The sequence below is a fragment of the Apodemus sylvaticus genome, chromosome 6 (assembly GCF_947179515.1).
Source record: "Apodemus sylvaticus chromosome 6, mApoSyl1.1, whole genome shotgun sequence".
Lineage (NCBI taxonomy): Eukaryota > Metazoa > Chordata > Mammalia > Rodentia > Muridae > Apodemus > Apodemus sylvaticus.
In genome coordinates, this window is record NC_067477.1 from 52,305,419 (window position 1) to 52,322,933 (window position 17,515).

The 17,515-nt window shown below is 44.1% G+C and overlaps 1 protein-coding gene across 1 annotated transcript in view; it reads right to left on the minus strand.

Moving 5' to 3' along the window:
* Positions 1 to 17,515, minus strand: part of Abhd12b (abhydrolase domain containing 12B) — a 33,602-nt gene that overhangs the window by 5,053 nt on the left and 11,034 nt on the right. Inside the window, exons 4-9 of the mRNA XM_052186797.1 lie at positions 15,882 to 16,001; positions 13,015 to 13,045; positions 11,020 to 11,065; positions 10,771 to 10,900; positions 10,305 to 10,342; positions 6,582 to 6,661 (exon numbers count right to left, since the gene is read on the minus strand). Coding sequence (XP_052042757.1) covers positions 6,582 to 6,661; positions 10,305 to 10,342; positions 10,771 to 10,900; positions 11,020 to 11,065; positions 13,015 to 13,045; positions 15,882 to 16,001 — 445 coding nt within the window. The remainder of the gene's footprint in view (positions 1 to 6,581; positions 6,662 to 10,304; positions 10,343 to 10,770; positions 10,901 to 11,019; positions 11,066 to 13,014; positions 13,046 to 15,881; positions 16,002 to 17,515) is intronic.

The window sequence follows — 17,515 nt, forward strand, 5'->3', positions numbered from 1 at the left end:
CCCAGCGGACCTACTCATCTAGCATCCTAATCTTTAAAAAGAAGAAAATAGTGAAAATTGGGCCTATCACCTGCTACCTAAAATGTCCTACTAGAGAATAGTGACTTCCTAAAGGTTACAATTTTTTTTTTCTGGTCTTCTAGAAAGGAATTCAAAAACTCCATGGGTAGTTTAGCTTGCCAACTGGCATAGGACAGGAAGGCCAGCCCCAGGAAGAAGAAGACGCCTGTTGGCCACTTAAGTCGCAGGCAGGCCAGCTGCCTTGAGAGTCCTTGGTCAGTTGCTCAGGATCTGCCTGGCCGGCATTTTCAGGGATGATCTGCATTCAGGTGTGGGCTGGCCACGGAGCTCCGCCTCTCCTCCCCGGCTTCCCCCTCTGTTTCTATGCTGAGGTCGGGGTTACTAAGCTTGTTTTCTTTTCTTTGTCTCCTAATCTCCCCCCTCTTGGAACCCGGACTCATGGGGAAAAAATTCAATAAGAGAAACCCTTTAGCAACTCATCTCAAATTCTGAAGGAGTAAGAAGAAAGGAGCCGCAAGTCAATCTTCTCCCATCATTCCTCACTCCCTACCTGGGGAGACGCCTTTTGAGACTAAAAGGTCATAGAAGGTCACCCACAGCCCAGACTACAGAGGCAAGCTCTTAATTGGTCTTCCCGCCTCCTCCTTTCTTCTGTAATACTCTATACAGCTGTCTCTGACACAGAATAAGTGAGGGAAGGAACAGGTATTGTTGTCCTCCTGGAAACTGGGTACTTCCCGTGCAGTATCTTATTTTTTGTGTGTGTTTTTTTTTGTTTTTTCGTTTTTTGTTTGTTTTGTTTTGTTTTGTTTTGGAACAGTCCTGCGCATTTGCCATTATCAACCACATTACTTTTCTTAATGGGAAACTCAGAGGACTGAGCAGCTTAGGTAACGGCAGGGTTGGGGGAGACATACATTGGGGGAGACATACAGGACAAGTGAGAGACTAGATTGGAGCCCAAATCCACCTGGATCCTCCCACAGGATGGAGCAGATCCCTGTGGTCACTCACAGCTTCCATCACACCCTCCCTCTCCAATCAGAGCCGCTCTCTACGCCCCCGGTCCCGCCCCACGTCACACCTCTTATCGCATCTTACTCAACAGGGATGATCGGCGTCTGGCACCACACCTGGACAGAACAGCTCTAGGCCACGGGGTGCTCATTATGCAGGTACCACTGTAGTTGCTTTTCATATGTGTCTGTTCATTAATTTGTCACAGCAAATTGAATAAACGTTTTCTTATCCCAGTTTGTAGATGAGGCCGCTAGAGCATTTCAAGAAAAGCCCGAGATTACCTGGCTGTGAGCGGTAATTTAGAAAAGTAAACCTGTGCGGTCAACAGTCAGAGCCAGGGTTCCTAAGGACTGTGAAATACTAGAGGAGAGTACGTCCTCTAAGTCGTGAGGTACTAGTTACATCAGAGGCTCCTGGTTTGCAATGTTAAACAGCTCCACGGTGCAAAAGAAGAGCCCGTTGAGCAGAAGCTGTAGGTACTTTAACTGATGGTATCTCCCTGCACCAGCCAGATGCAGGGTGATCGTGAATGGAGATGCCAGGGCGGCAGTCAGCGGCAGAGCACCCCGTCAGAGAGCCATGGGGTCACAAACGTCCCAAACTCCAACTATGAACTGCCGTTCCAGCAGGGGAGCTGCGACCCAGGCACGGGTTTATCATCGCATGTCAACAACCATCTGTAAACTTCATGCCATTTGAAACTGAATAAAACTTTTTAAAAAAATTAAGAGAACCTGGTGCTGGAGAGATGACTCAGCAGTTAAGAGCACCAACTGCTCTTCCAGAGGTCCTGAGTTCAATTCCCAGCAACTACATGGTGACTCACAACCATCTGTAATGGGGTCCAATGCCCTTTACTGGTGTGTCTGAAGACAGCTACAATACACTCATATAAATAACATAAATAAATCTTTAAAAAAAATCAAGAGAACCTGGTTGTGGGGTGGTGGGCTATGATAGGCAGCCTGGTTTCTGGCTGAGCTGAGGTTGGAAGCCCCAGTGACCCTGCAGGCAGTCAAGTTAGGGCAACTTAACCCTGCAAGAGTCAAGTAAGGGCAACGCCCCCAAGCCCCTCCACAGGTAGAGGATGTGACAACAGTAGCCTCAAAACAGATCTCCATTTTAAAGAGGTCCCTAAAGGCCTGGGGGCTTAGCCAATAAACGCCCCTTCCCAGACCCTCCTGCAAATGGGATTTAACTGCAGGCTCGCCCTGAGAAAGTGGGGTATGGTTTTCTCATCGCCACTCTGCTCCATGACAATAAAATCCTTAAAATCATGGACTATCTCTTTTCATTGGGATCCACCTAGGAGAGCAATGGAGCATGCCTTCGCCTGAAGAGCCGGCCAGCTATCTCAGCTCCTGCAGGAGGCCTCTCAGTGCTCCCAGCCAGGGTCTCCACCAAGCCAAGCCACCCGCAGAGCGAGCCAAGGACTCTCCTCTCTGCAGGACCCAGCCAGAGCTCTCCCCTCATTTCCCCTTTGGCCCAGTGCTAGATCCAGCCTGCAGCCCCCACTCTGTTCCCAGCTCTTCTGCAGCTCCCAGACAGCCCTGGCCATGCAGGGCCCCAGGACCCCCAAACCGGATCCGGCTGTCCCCAGGACCTCAGACTGTGGTTCCCCACTCCAGAGCAGGGTCCTGCGACTTCCTATATCCTGATGCCCACCCTGCACCAGCAAGGGGTAAGCACAGTCAAAACTCAGACATGGGACACCCCAAAACACCTGGATGGATGTAGTAGTACACACCTGTAGCCCTGGCTACTTGAGAAGCTGAGGCAGGAGAATCACTTTAGCCAGGAGTTCTGGGCTATAATATAGCACTCCTCTATGGTCCCTGCTTAAGCTCCTGCCTCTGGGCTCTCACCTTGAGTTCCTGCCCTCAGTGGGGGGTATAAGCCATAAGATAAAATATATAGGGTTATGAAAAATACTCTTACTTCTCCTATATGGTCAAGAAGAAATCACAGTGATATTATAAAATATTTTAACTAAATGTTAATTAAGTACTTAAAATATTTATTTATTGCACATATATGTAGTGTGTGTGAGTGTGTGTGTGTGTGTGTGTGTGTGCTTTCATGCCACAGTGCAAATGTGAAGGTCAGATGACAACTTGTAACAGTAGGTTCTCTCCATCCCGCATGTGGTTCCAGGGATCAAACATAGGTTATCAGATATGGTGAGTTGAATGAGAATGGTCCCCATAGTCTCATATGTTTAAATACTCATATCACACACACACACACACACACACACACACACACACACACACGGCCCCCCTCCCCCTCATGGTGGAACTGTTTGGAAAGGATTAGGAGGTGTGGTCTTATTGGAAGAGGCGTGTCACTGGGGGCAGAAGACTCCTACCATTCCCACCATGCTCTCTGCCTCCCGTTTGTGGATGGTTCTGTGAGCACTCAGCAGTTCATCTACCTGCCATGGGAGCATCACTCTAATTTCTTGAAGCTGTGAGCCCAAGTAGACTCCTTTTTAGATAAGTTGCCTTGGTCATGGTATTCTACTCAGCAATAAAAAAGTAAATAATACATCAGGCTTGGCAGTGAATGTCCTTACCCAGTGAGCAACCTTGCCAACCCTTGAACTAGCTGACAATTAAAACACACTTCAAAACCAAGACTCAGAAGTATGGCTTTGGCAGGATATATCCTAATGCATACACTGGGAAATAAATTCCCCTCAAATAAATTATTAGATGATGATGGGCATAGTGGTGTATACTTTTAATCCCAGTACTTGGGGGAGGGGGGTAGAGGTAGGCAGATCTCTGTGAGTTCAAGACCAGACAGATCAACAGAGCTAGTTCTTGGACAGCCAAGACCACACAGAGAAACCCTGCCTTGAAAATATGTGTGTATATATTTTCCACGGGGCTCGCTGGAGCTGGACTCCTGAGGACTCACACTGCCTGCTCTTCCCCTTCCTATCCTATGATCCCACTCACCTGTGGGCCTTTCCACAGTGTGCTCCCCCGTCAGCTACACCCAAAGCCCCTGCCTTGAACTAGCCTCTCGGAGTGTGTGTTAGAAAGCTAAAACTGAAGAAACCTAAATGATAGATAAATAAGCAAGCAAGCAAATATAAATGTAAACGTAACAAGGACAACAGAACGCCATGCATCATCAGTATTGGAAAGGTATCAACTCCCCCAAACTGATCAACAGATTCAATGTGACCCCAATCAAAGTTCCTGAGTTGTTACTTTTTTTATAAATTGACAAGAGTATTCCAAAATATTTATGAACATACAAAAGATTAAGAATAGTCAAACTCCAGGTGGTAGTGGTGCACACCTTTAATCCCAGCACGGAGCAGGCAGAGGCAGGTAGAACTCTGTGAGTTGGAGGTCATCCTGATCTACAGAGTGAGTTCCAGGACAATCAGGGCAGTTCCAGGACAGTCTGGGGCTGGGGTGGAGGGCAGGGGGAGCCAAGGCAAGACTAGAGAGATGGCTCGAAGAGCCTTTGTTGCTCTTGCAAGAGGACCCAAGTTCAGTTCCCAGCATCCTTATGGTGGCTCACAACCATCCATAGGACTCTGACATCTTTCTGGCCTCCTTAGGTAGAGTATGTGTGTGGTACCACAGCCATACATGTAGGCAAAACACCCATACACATAAAGAATTTTTAAAGGCAAAAATAAATTAAGAATACACAAGGCAATGTTGAGTATGAACAAATTGAAGAACACATCCAGCAAACATTAAGACGTAGCATGTGCTATAGAAATTAAAATATTGTAATAGTCAGAAGAGAATAGATAAGACAATGAGGAGAAATAACAGTTCTACCAGCTATACACAAATATGTCTACATATAGACTTCAGTGCATAGAAATGCTGTTACAGAATGAGCAAGTTCATTTTATAAGTGGTCCTGGGCCTGTGGTTACCCCGCCCCACACAAGCATCCAACCCTGTGAATTGTGACTTTTATCGTAAAAGATAAAACAGATTCTAGAAAGGGGCATAAAAAATATCTACATAAACTTGGGCAAGCAGAATTTTCTTATACAAAACAAAAAATCACAATCTTAAAAATGAAAAGCCTGGTGAATTATGCCACATTAAGTTTAAAAATATTTCTCCCCCACCGTGACCTGGCAATAAGGAAGGAAAAAGGCCAGGCAAAATACTATAATTCGCCTACCATTTGTGAGGCTGTAAGCTCAAGTCCCAATGTCCCAACACATACACACACACACACACACACACACACACACACACACACACACACGAGAGAGAGAGAGAGAGAGAGAGAGAGAGAGAGAGAGAGAGAGAGAGAAGAGAAGAGAAGAGAAGAGAAGAGAAGAGAAGAGAAGAAAAGAAAAGAGAAGAGAGAATATCTTTGAGTAACAGGATAGACCTATAGGCAGTGGTGGGTGCATTGTAGCTGAATACCATATAATAATACCATATAACAAGAGAAATGGCCAAACTACAGTTTTTCACATGCAGAATAAGGTCTCATAAGTAGAATGTTAGGTGAGAAACGTTAAGTAGAACGTAACCTATGTAATTACACTTGTATATAAAGAAGCTCAAACAGAACTGCTCCTTAGAGACACACACATAGCAGTATCACTGTATAGAAACACATAGACAAGGCTACCTTCCCCTGTAAGCCCTGGAACCTTTCTTAAGCAAACTTCAGAAAATTCTGTGATGGCTTACAGTACAAACCATGAATTCAGAAATAAACAGTTTAAAATATCCCTATGATGCCTTATTGCATTAAATAATTTAAAATTTCTGCCTGTATCTCCTCCAAAACTTTTGCCTTTCCTCAAACTCCTGTGCTGAGCCTTCATTTGCTCACAATTATTGTGCATATGTGACTATAAACAGTTGAATCAGGTCTGGAATAAAAGTGTAAACTTAGGGTAATGGACCAGATGTACTGACTCATACTGTAATCTCAGAAATTTGGACGCTTGTGACAAGAGGATTGTCATTGGTTGTGCCAAGCAGTGTGAGTTCAAGTGTAGCCTGGGATATGAAATGAAACCTATCTCAAAAAATTAATATAATAATAATGATAACAAGAGAATTGTACAATAAATATTTTAGACCCATCTTTGTTCCACTTTCTTGAGAAGACTAATGTCTATACCAGGAGTATTATGTAAAAGCATTTTCTCTAGAATCTTCCTTATGATGAAATAATGTAAGAGCTATGGCTGGAATTCATAAAGTTGAAACATGTATACAATTTTAATTTCAATTTAAAATGAGTAATTGCCTTAGTAAAGCTATACCCAATGAGTTTTAAAATTATAAAATGTGTGTTCACTTCAGCAACACATGTATGTAAAATATATATGGTTCATGTGTGGGGGGATAAAACTTTCACTTAATCTGTTCCTCTGTTAGAGGAGATAGATGCTTGTGCCTTTGGTCGTAAACTGACCAAGCCTAAAACAACTCAGGAACATATGAACCTCATTAAAGAAACGAGCCCTGTACATGAATGCCTAGTGTAGAAACAGCCTGGACACGGAGTGAGAGGAAGGAGAGACTCACCTTTAACAAGGGATAATTGATACTGGCCACCCACATGTTGGTAAATGGAGCTTCTAAGACAATGGCATCAGCCGGACATCCTGGAAAACAAAAAGCAACAAAAAATAAATGAGGTAACTCTCCTCTTCAGATACCAAAGAACCACCTTCCCTAGATAAGAGGGTTCTAAGGGTCTTGTACACGAACTGCCTACTTCAAAACCATTTGTGGAGTGTTTTAATATGCAAGCTCTTGAGCCCCACAGTGTATCTGGGGTAGGGACTAAGAATGTGTGTGTGCAGGCATGTGCACTGTGCATGTTCATGTGAGTGCACATGTATGTGCAAGCATGCTTGCACATGTATAGCATGAATATGGAAGCCAGAGGTCAAGCTCAAGTGTCAGCCATGAGGAACCATCCACCTTGTTTACTGAGCCAGGTTCCCTCAGTGCTCTGGAGCTTGCTGGTGAGGCTAAGCTAGCTGACCAGTGATGGGATTCGGGGTCTACCACCACAGTGGACATGGTGGCATGGACATTTAATCCCAGGCCCTGGGAGGCAGAGGCACTTATCTCTGTGAGTGAGTGTTCAGTTTGGTGTATACAATGAGGCCCTGTCTCAATAAATCAGTAAATAAATATCTACAATCACACCACCACTCCTTGCCTTTCACAGAGGTTCAGGGATAGAACTCATGTCCAAACTGAGCATGGCAAGTGCTTCACCGAAGCTGTACTGAGGCACTACTCCAACTCAAGAGCGTGATTTTTAATAAGCCCTCTCCTTCTTGAGTAGCTCTATGTCCATGATAGTTAAAACCACTGCCTTCTACTAAGACTACAAGACTTATGGGGCTCAGAGAATGCACGAAAGCAAAGTATTCCATAGAGAAAGAGGCTGACTGAGTTGTTTCCTCAATGCTTAGAAGGCACATAGAGAATGTATATGGCAGGGTATGCATATATGTGTGTGTATAATGAATATGCACTATATGCATGTATGTGTATGAATAGAAGCATATGTGTAAGTGAATGTGCATGCATGTGTATATGTGTGTTTGCATGTGTGCATATGTGATGTGTGTGTGTGTGTGTGTGTGTGTATTTGAGAATTTTTAGAGCCAGTACCAGATGAGAAAAGCCCAAAGACTTTAAGCTGCCTTTCCCCTTAGACTGATGAAACTCTAGATCAGTGGTTCTCAACCTGAGGGTCATGACCCTTTAGACTGTTGGAAAACACAGAAATTTACATTATAATCCATTACAGTTCTGAAACAAATTATAGCAACAAAATAATTTTATGGTTGGAGGGTCACCACAACATGAGGTATTAAAGGTCCCCCATTAGGAAAGTTGAGAACCACAATGCTTCTGTTTTAACAGGCAGGATTCAAAATTAAAACTGACAATCATCGGTGCTCTCACAGAACCAGAAGAAAAACTAGCACTGTTCAGGGGGCTGTGGAGATGGCTCAGCTGCTCCAGGGGCTCCCACACTGGGGTCAGATTCCCAGCACCCACACAAGGAACAGTGTGTGGCGGGCAGCACACGGTTTCCTCCCAGCACTGAGGTGGCAGAGCTAGGACACACAGCTCACTGGGAGGCTCCTCTGGCTGAAAGGTGAGCTGATGGCTCAGTGAGAGACCCTGCTCAAAAGACAAGGAGGAGAGCAATTGAGAAGGATATTTATCATCAACATTTGGACTCTACATGCATATCACATGTGTGTATACATGAACACATGCATATACACACATGCAGACACATGTGCACATGCACACATAGATACATGCAGACACATGCAGATGTGTGCAGGCACATTTACACAGACATAGATGCATGCAGACACATGTGCACAGGCACATTTCCACACATGCAGATACACATACATGTGTGTGCACATGCATACATACCTGTACACATACGTTCATGCACTTGTGCATGCACACACATACATATGCAGATGCATTTATGCACACATGTGGGCGCACACACACACACTTATTAACTATTCAAGTATGACAAGAAAGTAGGGAGACTCCACCATTTCTATGAGTTTTGACTGTGACCTCAAAGGACTTCATTCTAGGAAAAACAGTGCATTAGATATAAAGCAATGCTGATAAAGGCTGAGGGTAGCTTCAAATCAACTTAATCTCTGGTTTGTAGTAACTTTATCCCCACCCAAAATGCCTTGAAGAAGAAATGTAGAGTAATCCTGGAAGAAGAAAGCATCACCCCAAGTTCTCAATCTATCACTTTCCATAAGTAATTGCTATTATGTAATCAAAAATAACTAGGTCTATAAAGACCTAGGTTGTAAATCAGTGATATTACACTTGCCTGTCATGCCTGAGGCCCTGAGTTCAATGCCCAAGTTCAAATAAAAAAAAAGTGTCAAGTGTTGATGGCACATGCCTTTAGTCCCAGCACTCAGGAGGCAGAGTCCCTGCGAGTTTGAGGCCAGTCTGGTCTACAGAGTGAGTTCAGAGATAGCCAGAGCTACACAGAGACACCCTGTCTCAAAAAACAAATCAAACCAAAAAACCCCTGAAGTCCAAGGGAATTTTTACTGGAGTTTGAGAGAAAAACAACAGCTTAGGCAGTATGCATAGCTGCCGGAAGTCAGGGGTGGCTAAAGGGAAGAGAGAGACACAGAATTAGACACCAGTCTGTGGGCAGCTGCACTGGAGACGTTAGAGGGATCATGTGAACTCTGAGTATCGGGGTAAGCACACAGGATTGCTGTTCTTAGATGAAAGAGATCGACAAGCAGGCAGGCAGACAGACAGACTGACTGACTGAATGAATGAATGAATGAGTGAATGAATGAATGACATATATAAACTGGTAGATAGGTAGATAGATAGATAGATAGATAGATAGATAGATAGATAGATAGATAGATAGATAGATAGATGGATGGATGGATGGAGGACGGACGGACGGACGGGTGGGTGGGTGGGTGGGTGGGTGGGTGGGCGGGCACACAGACAGACAGAGGATATGTGTTTCTTAATGAACGTATTATTTAGCAGTAAGGATCAGTAAGCAATTGCCAGACAAAACAAAACCATAAGCAATTGGTCATGAGCTTTTTAGAAATTTCATAGCAGCATTAAGATACTTTATTTTATCCAACACTTCTATACATGGAGTAAACCCAATTTTTTTTTATCTTTAAGCAAATAGCCTAGCCCTATTCACCTCTAATTACAGAGATTCAAAATTCATAAAAACCAGTTAGAAAGCAAGCAAGCAAGCTACACTTTCAGATGCTGGATTCATGATACGCTCAGAACTCTTTGACAAAAACCAACAAGAATATTATGAAAAACTGCCGCAGAGGGCAGTGTGACTATGGTTATCATTTTGTATTATTTTCCAGTTCTATCGTTTAAATAAAACATCATTTTAGAAAGAGGACTCTTTGAGAGTGAGACTCGATATGTGGCTCAGGCCTCTTCAAACTCGAGATCCTCCTGCCTCAGCGCCCTGAGCAGCGGGATCACAACTGTACACTACCACACCCAGGGAAGTAATTTTAGCTCTTTTCTTAGTATTTATTCTTAATTTCACAGCCTGTAATTGATGCACTAACACTGCTAAAAATCCTTCAAAAGTGGGGCATCTTGGGGGTCCATGGTCAGTGTATACACATATACACAAATTTCACAGAACCTTCTGGCTTTATATTTTTTTACCTCAAGCCAAAACTCTTCCACTTAGGAGTCTTCCATTACCTTTTGCCTCTAATGCTCTCGCAGCATTTGTTGCAACTCTGTAAAACAATGACAGCATATGTGTGAAACATGGAGGTCACACCGATGCTGTGGCCTCAACAACTCAGAGACAGCAACTGAGAAAGCTCTGGAGTGTCTGCCTACAAAACCCAGAGAGACACACTGTTTTGCCCAGAATTTCAGAGTGCCACAGACCCTAATGTAAGGGTCTGATTCTTTAATGCTCTCACAAATTATTCCAGAATTGATGTCAGCATCGTAATTACACAGGAAGTTTAAGGGACTCGTGTGGAGAATGTCTTACAAGCAGGTGCACTGACGGGGCAGGCTCTTAATGTTTCTGGAGTGAGAGACTGAACAGCTGGGGTTTCCCAGTTTGGCTTCCCTTCCACTGTTTGCTGTGCCTTTTAAGATATAAAATCCCTCCAAGGACCCACCAAAGGACATGTCTGCAGTGTGCACTTACCCTGTCCCTAGAGAATGGCCCCAAAGACACACAGGAGTTCCGCCACTTCTTGCCTTGGTCCATTCATAGACACAAATAGCATCTGTGGTTAGTCCCTCCTCAGTGGGTGTTCCTGTAGAATCCCCAAATCCTGGCAGCAAGAAGAGGTGAACACAAGATCATGCCCCACAAACCAAGGAGTCATCAAAAGCCTTCTGCCCGCCCCCACCCCGCCCCATCACATCTTTGTACACTCTTCTCAACACATACCTCTGTAGTCCACAGACAAGACATGAAAGCCGCCATCACTCAGCACCTGCACACCATATGAGCTGTTATCATTTCAAATGAGAAGATACAGAGAAGACACCTCTGCAACACATCTATCTTCCTACTTGTAATAGGAAGAAAGATGTCTTCTGAAGGGCTGGGATACAGCTCCCTGGTAAGACACGTACCTAACATGTTCAAGGTGCTTGATTCGAACCCCAAAATCACAAAGGTTCTGCATTTTTTTAAATCTAGAGATGAAAGTCTGTGCAAAGGATGGACAGCAGCCTAGGTCATTCACATCTGGGCTCTGCCACTAGCCAGCTATATGACTTTAGCCTGTTCATTAAACATTCAAATATGTAAATACTATGCAGAGGGTTACACGGATATTGTACTTAGGCACCTGATTCCGAGTCATGGTTTCATTTAAGCAATCTCCAGAGCTGAGGTGTGGCTCGATATGGAGTACCTGCCCTGCAAGCTCAAGGTCCTGGGCTCCACCCCTGAGACCACACACACTCTTAACTGACTGACTGACTGACTGACTGACTGAACGAACAAATGAATGAATGATAAGACACTACACAGAGTGTGGGGAGAGGTAAATCTCATCATGGAGAGGTACTTGTCTTGAATATGGTCAGATAAAAAATATACTTTCAACTAAAAAAATAAAGAGATTGCCACTTGGATATATGAAATCATTACTCAGTCCCACGTAAAGAAAAGATATGAAAAACTCAATTTTAAACAAACTGATATGCGCCCCCAGAGATCTTAAACTCAGGGTATCTTAGTACCTGGGGCTGCTTTTCTGCCCCAGCAGGCAGGGAAGATGGCAGCGGGGAGTCAATATATTGAATTAAAAAAAAAAAACCTGAAATACGATAATATACAAAGATGAGATATTCTTAAAGATATATTTTGTAGATAAAGTGAGCATTCACACTAGCAAGCTAGAAGTTGCACAGGTAGTTACAAGCAGAGCCAAGATTCTGCCCGAGCCTGCCTGGACCTGTCTGCATCTATGAACTGTGGCTTCCTACTGCAGGGATGCACGTGACTCCGCCTCATCAGGGATCTTCAACACTCAGATCAAACTACGAGTAAGGAACTAACTGGAACTTTCTGTTTGAGCCAGGCTACCTAGTCTCCAAAAAGCTCACTACGCCAGAGAAGCTAAGTTCCAGGGACTCGGACCCCCGCATTCAGTAAGGATAGCAGTAGCAACCCTTACTCCCCAATATTTATTCCTAAGAAATATAAACAGGTCACAAAAAACAAAGCAGATGCCTTAAGTATTCTGTAGTTATAGTATTTAAGTAAATTTGAAGAAAAAAAGTGAAATGTATTATCATTTCAGTGGGCTAGTTAGCAGTTACTTATGAATGAACTGGAAAAGGTATATATAGCCTTTAAATCGGTAATTGTGACCCTACATTAAAAACATGGAAAATAGGGCTGAGTGTGGATAGGAGCCTTACTGCAGCACTGGGAGGCAGAGGCAGGCAGATCACTGTGAGTTCAAGGCCAGCCTGCTCTATATAGTCATTTCCAGGCCAGCCAGGGTTATATAACAAAAAATGCTTATAAAACAATGTTAAAGCGTGCAGTATAAATTTATATATAGGTACAATCAAAGGTTTTCATGAGAGAGGAAAGACCAGTGGGGAGCAAACTCAAATGAAGGTAACTGGGTTAGGGAAGGAAGCAGGGAGAGAGGAGTAAAGGAAGGAAGAAATAATATGATAATAAAGATCTTTGGGATTTTTTTTTTTGTTTGTTTTGTTTTGTTTTGTTTTTAAATCACCTGTCCTGACAGGCTCAAAAGATTTGTGGAAATGAGATCAAAAGATTTGTGGAAATGAGATCAAATTCATGAAAGGGTTTTGGGGCCCAGAGTTATTCTCTTGCATACAGGAGTGTGCTGTCCATGCACATGCGCGCACACACACACACACACACACACTCCCTGTGGCCTCTCAGGCATACCTGTGCCAGCTTAATTCTTGCAGGAGCCGCCCTAGAGAGGAGAGGGGCAGAGGGGGAAAAAAACAACATAAGAATTAGGAGCTACTACTGCAAACTCAGTAAAAGTCACCCTTAGGCTTCGACCCTACCCAATCTTTCCCCTCTCTCTGTTTTAGATTTGTTTTGTTTCCTTGTGGTTTGAGACAGAGTTTCACTGTAGAGCCCTGGTTGGCCTCACAGCTCTCGGATCTGTCTCCACCGCCCGCAGGCTGGTCTTAAGGAAGTATGGGGCCACACCTGGCCTAACAACTCTGGTCTGTTTTTTGATTTGGGCTTTGGGTTTTATTTTTGTTTTTTGCTTTGGTTTGGTTTTTGTAGTTTTTGTAGAAATAAAGGGCAGGAGAAAAAGAAATGTTTCTTAGTGCAGGGCCAGCTGGCCTGTGCCAAAGCAGATGACTGAACAATGCCCCCATCTCCCCACCCCTGCCTTTCTTTGGGTGCACTGGTCTCCCCAGGGCTTCCCAGCGTGAGCTTTGATAATGCACTATAACCCATCTCCTCTGGGTTCTGGGCAGCAGAACATAACCCATAGGTGTTCTCTGTCCGCTAAAGGAAAGTTTGGAATGAGCAATTTCCGAACCAGGGGGTCAGAGTGGGTCGCCTGCACTCAGCTCCTGTGTGTCTGAACCCCACTAACTCAGCCACAAAGTTCAGGAAGAAATAGAGAAAGATGTGCCTCTGGGAGTACAAGAGACCCTCAAAATGATGGCATCCACTCTCACCGTGACAAAACAAAGGAAAGAATTAGCCAAAAGGCAGGAAATTTCTTTAAGAAAAAAATGGGGCTGGAGAGATGGCTCAGCAGTTAAGAGCACTGACTGATCTTCCGAAGATCCTGAGTTCAAATCCCAGCAACCACATGGTGGCTCACAACCATCTGTAAAAGAGATTTGACACCCTCCTCTGGTGCGTCTGAAGACAGCTACAGTGTGCTCAGATATAATAATATAAGCAGGGCCAACCAAAGCAAGTAGAGATCCTGAATTCAAATTCCTAGCAACCACATAATGGCTCACAACCATCAGTACAGCTACAGTGTACTCATATACATTAAATAAACAAATAAATAAATAAATAAATCTTTTTTTTTTTAAAGGCCTTACTAGAGTCAAAGTTGTTCAGTGTGTGAGCCATGGAATTCCCAGAGCATCTAGTAAAAGCAACAAACCCATTTCCTAGAAATAAAATGGAACCACACTTCAAATTTTATATACAACTTTACTGTTCTCCCATGCCTGAATACACTGATTTGGATGTGTTAATGAATCTCCCGGGACTTCCTGTTTGAGGAATGGGGCTCAGTACTCAGTACACGGCTGGTTACAAGCTGAGACTTCAGAGCAGAGGATGATGTGGCCCTTGAATCTGAATCAACTGAGGAGAATTTCAGATTCACGCCGACCGAGCACGGCCATGGCAGTATGGTCTTCTGATCCCTTAAATAAACCTGCTGTAACACTGTCCAACTTCATAAATCAGAACAATGTTAAACGAGGCTGACCACTGTTCAGTTTCATTGAAATTTTTCAGGGAATGTGATTCTAAAACAGACAGAGTGGGCACTCTCCTGGAGAGAAGGCAAGACTTGAGAAAGCCATCACCTGACAGAAAATGACAGACAAAGAGGCACTGGCGAGGTAGCCAGTGGGCATGTGCCTGATCCTGTCACTTGGTTTGAAGCGCCCCACCCCCAGCCCCACAGACACCAGGGAGATCTTGGGTTTGTGCTACCCCGCCCCTCCCCCAGGCAGAGCTGTCCTGCAGTTCTCAACTGATAATCATCTGGGCCAGGGAATGCTTTGACAGCACATCAAAGGACAACAGGCTTCTGGGAAGCCAGCTGTGTGACAATGCCAAACAGGGACTACAGAGACTGAGGCATGAATACGTTAGAGTGGAATTTATCAGAGTCCCCAGTTTCTGTACTCAAGAGTTCCGGGGGACTTCTCTCAGGTGTCAGGCTTCTGATGAATGGAGCTGATGCTAAGTAATGGACTTTCCACTGTCATTTTCCAGAAGAGACCACCAATGTGGAAACTTTCTTTGTTTGCCCTTTAGCGCATGCCTAGATCTTTTCCAGCTGCCTGTGCGTTTGACAGACAATTCGTGGAGTATTTGGAGACTATTTGGAACCTGCAAGTGTTACAACAGGATGCACGTCACACAGAAAGCTATGCACACATTCAAAGCAATGCAGAGGGATATTTTTACAGGCTACATGAGGAGGATTGTATGACACCATTTGGACACAATTATTCTTGGCAACAAGAACAAGAGCACACCAGTCTGGGGCTGAGGGGAGAGGGGCTGGGCAAAGAAATATTCTTTCACACAAGTATCTGAGGTCCCAGTGGCCTTTGTGCAAAGTTGTGGTTCTGGCAAGTCTCCTGGGGACAGTTCTTCCTGTTGGACACATATGCCACCAGCAGCCCCCATGAGGACCCCCCCCCCACTTCCAGCCAGCTAGTTCTAGTCCTTCTTGGTTTAAAAACAACTGATTCCATTTCGATTCCATCTATCATCTTGAATAATCTTGAGGAGTAAAGAAACCAGTGGCTTCAGTGAAATCAAGATGAATGTTTTAGAAGAATTATTACTCCCTCCCATTCAGAAACAGGCCCATGTCAGTGTATGTGTGGACTGCTTGTTTAAAGAGAATGTGTTTGCTAGAACACCTTCACACTTAAACAAAGGAAGAAGAACAGGCGAAGGCATGTCTGTGGTTGAAAACTGCATTCGCTCTCCCACTGCTTAGAAATGCTCTTGATCTTTCAAAGATAAATAGACAGACAGACAGACAGACAGAGACACCAAACAGACGTGCTGACCTGTGTAGTGCACTGCCGTGGAGATAAACAATAATCGGGTTCCCGTCACTGAGGGCGGCTTCGTACCAGCATCGACACTTCCCCTTGGCCTCTTCTCCCCGGCAGCTGGGAACTGTGTGCCTGAGGAGCAGGAGAGGTTTTACTCTTAGTCAGAAGCAGAAACATAATACTTCCTTTCCATATATTTATGAGAGAGATTATGTATCAAAAACAACAGCTGCGTATATCCATACTTTAAAGATTTTTTTTAAAAAGTCTTATCTAAGCAACCTGTGCAGAAGATAATAATGTAATCTAGGAGCACAAAGTATCTGAGGAAAATTTCTTCTGAGACCCCCCACACACACACACACACACAGGGCAAGTTAGCTGTTTTACAGCTTTAATTCTTCTAACTTTGGTCTCTTTTAAGAAGTTTCCAAAATGGCTGTTCCTAGACACACGCCACTGAAATGACAACAATGACAAAGGTTGAAACAAATAAACGAGAATAGATATTTATGAACCCAGAACTTGCTCATGGACCCAGGCTAATCCTTTTTTTTTTTTCCCTCTCCGTACCCAATATATTATTAAGACACTCATGTGTTTCAAGATACTCATGTGTTTCATAGCTGCTTATGTTCTGATGCTCATACTTTGAACATACAATTAAGATGTTCAACAACATGATATGGGGTAATGACTAATCTTGGTTGTCAACTTGACACACCTGGCAAGCAGGAACCTTAACTGAGAAAAAGCCTCCATCGGGTTGACCTGCCATGTCTGTGCAGAGTTTTCTCAACTGCTAGTTGATGGAGAAAGGCCCAGCCCGCCATGGGCAGAGCCATCCCTAGGCAGCTAGGTCTGGATTGAATAAGAAAGGCGTCTGAATGTAATCCCAGGGGCGAGCTAGTAAGCAGCCATCTTCTACCACTTCTGCTGACCCTGCCTCTGGGTCCTACCCCGAGTTCCTGCCCTCTTCCCTCATCCATGAACTGCACCTTGAAAGATGAAATAGACCATTTCTTCATCAAGTTGTTTTGGTCATAGTGTTTATCACAACATAAAGCGAAGGAGGAGAGCCCATTCCCACCACCAAGTGATGGCTACTACAGAGCACAAGTTGGCCTGTAACGTACCCCAGGATCCCTCCTAGATTATACCTGAAAGTTTAAGAGTCATATAAGATCTCAAAACAAAGTGGCCACACAGGCTGCTCCCATAGGTGAGTGGTCAGGAGGGTTTAACAACTAAACTTTAGGACAGGTAGGAGAGACAGAGATAAGAAATTGGTAAAGGCACAGTTTTCCAGTCAGGAGATAGTAGCTCCCAACAACTGTGCCAAGAAGGCAAGTTAAAATGAAATGACTGTGTGTGTCTTTTATCTGTGGACTCAAGGGAAGCAGGGAGAGGGCTGATAGTGCGGCCACTTCAGGAGTTCAAGGCGGGAAGAACATAAACTACCACAAGACTTCTAAGCTACCCAGCTCTAAAGTCACTACTCAAGGAAAACCATGCAAACTGACTTTAAAAAAAATGTAGCCGTAAGATTGTAAATGCCTGTCTTCAAGTTCTTCTATCTCATTCAGCTAACAAGAGAACCCTGAAAACAGAAGTGTGGCGCTGTGTCATTTCACAGTACAGGCAGA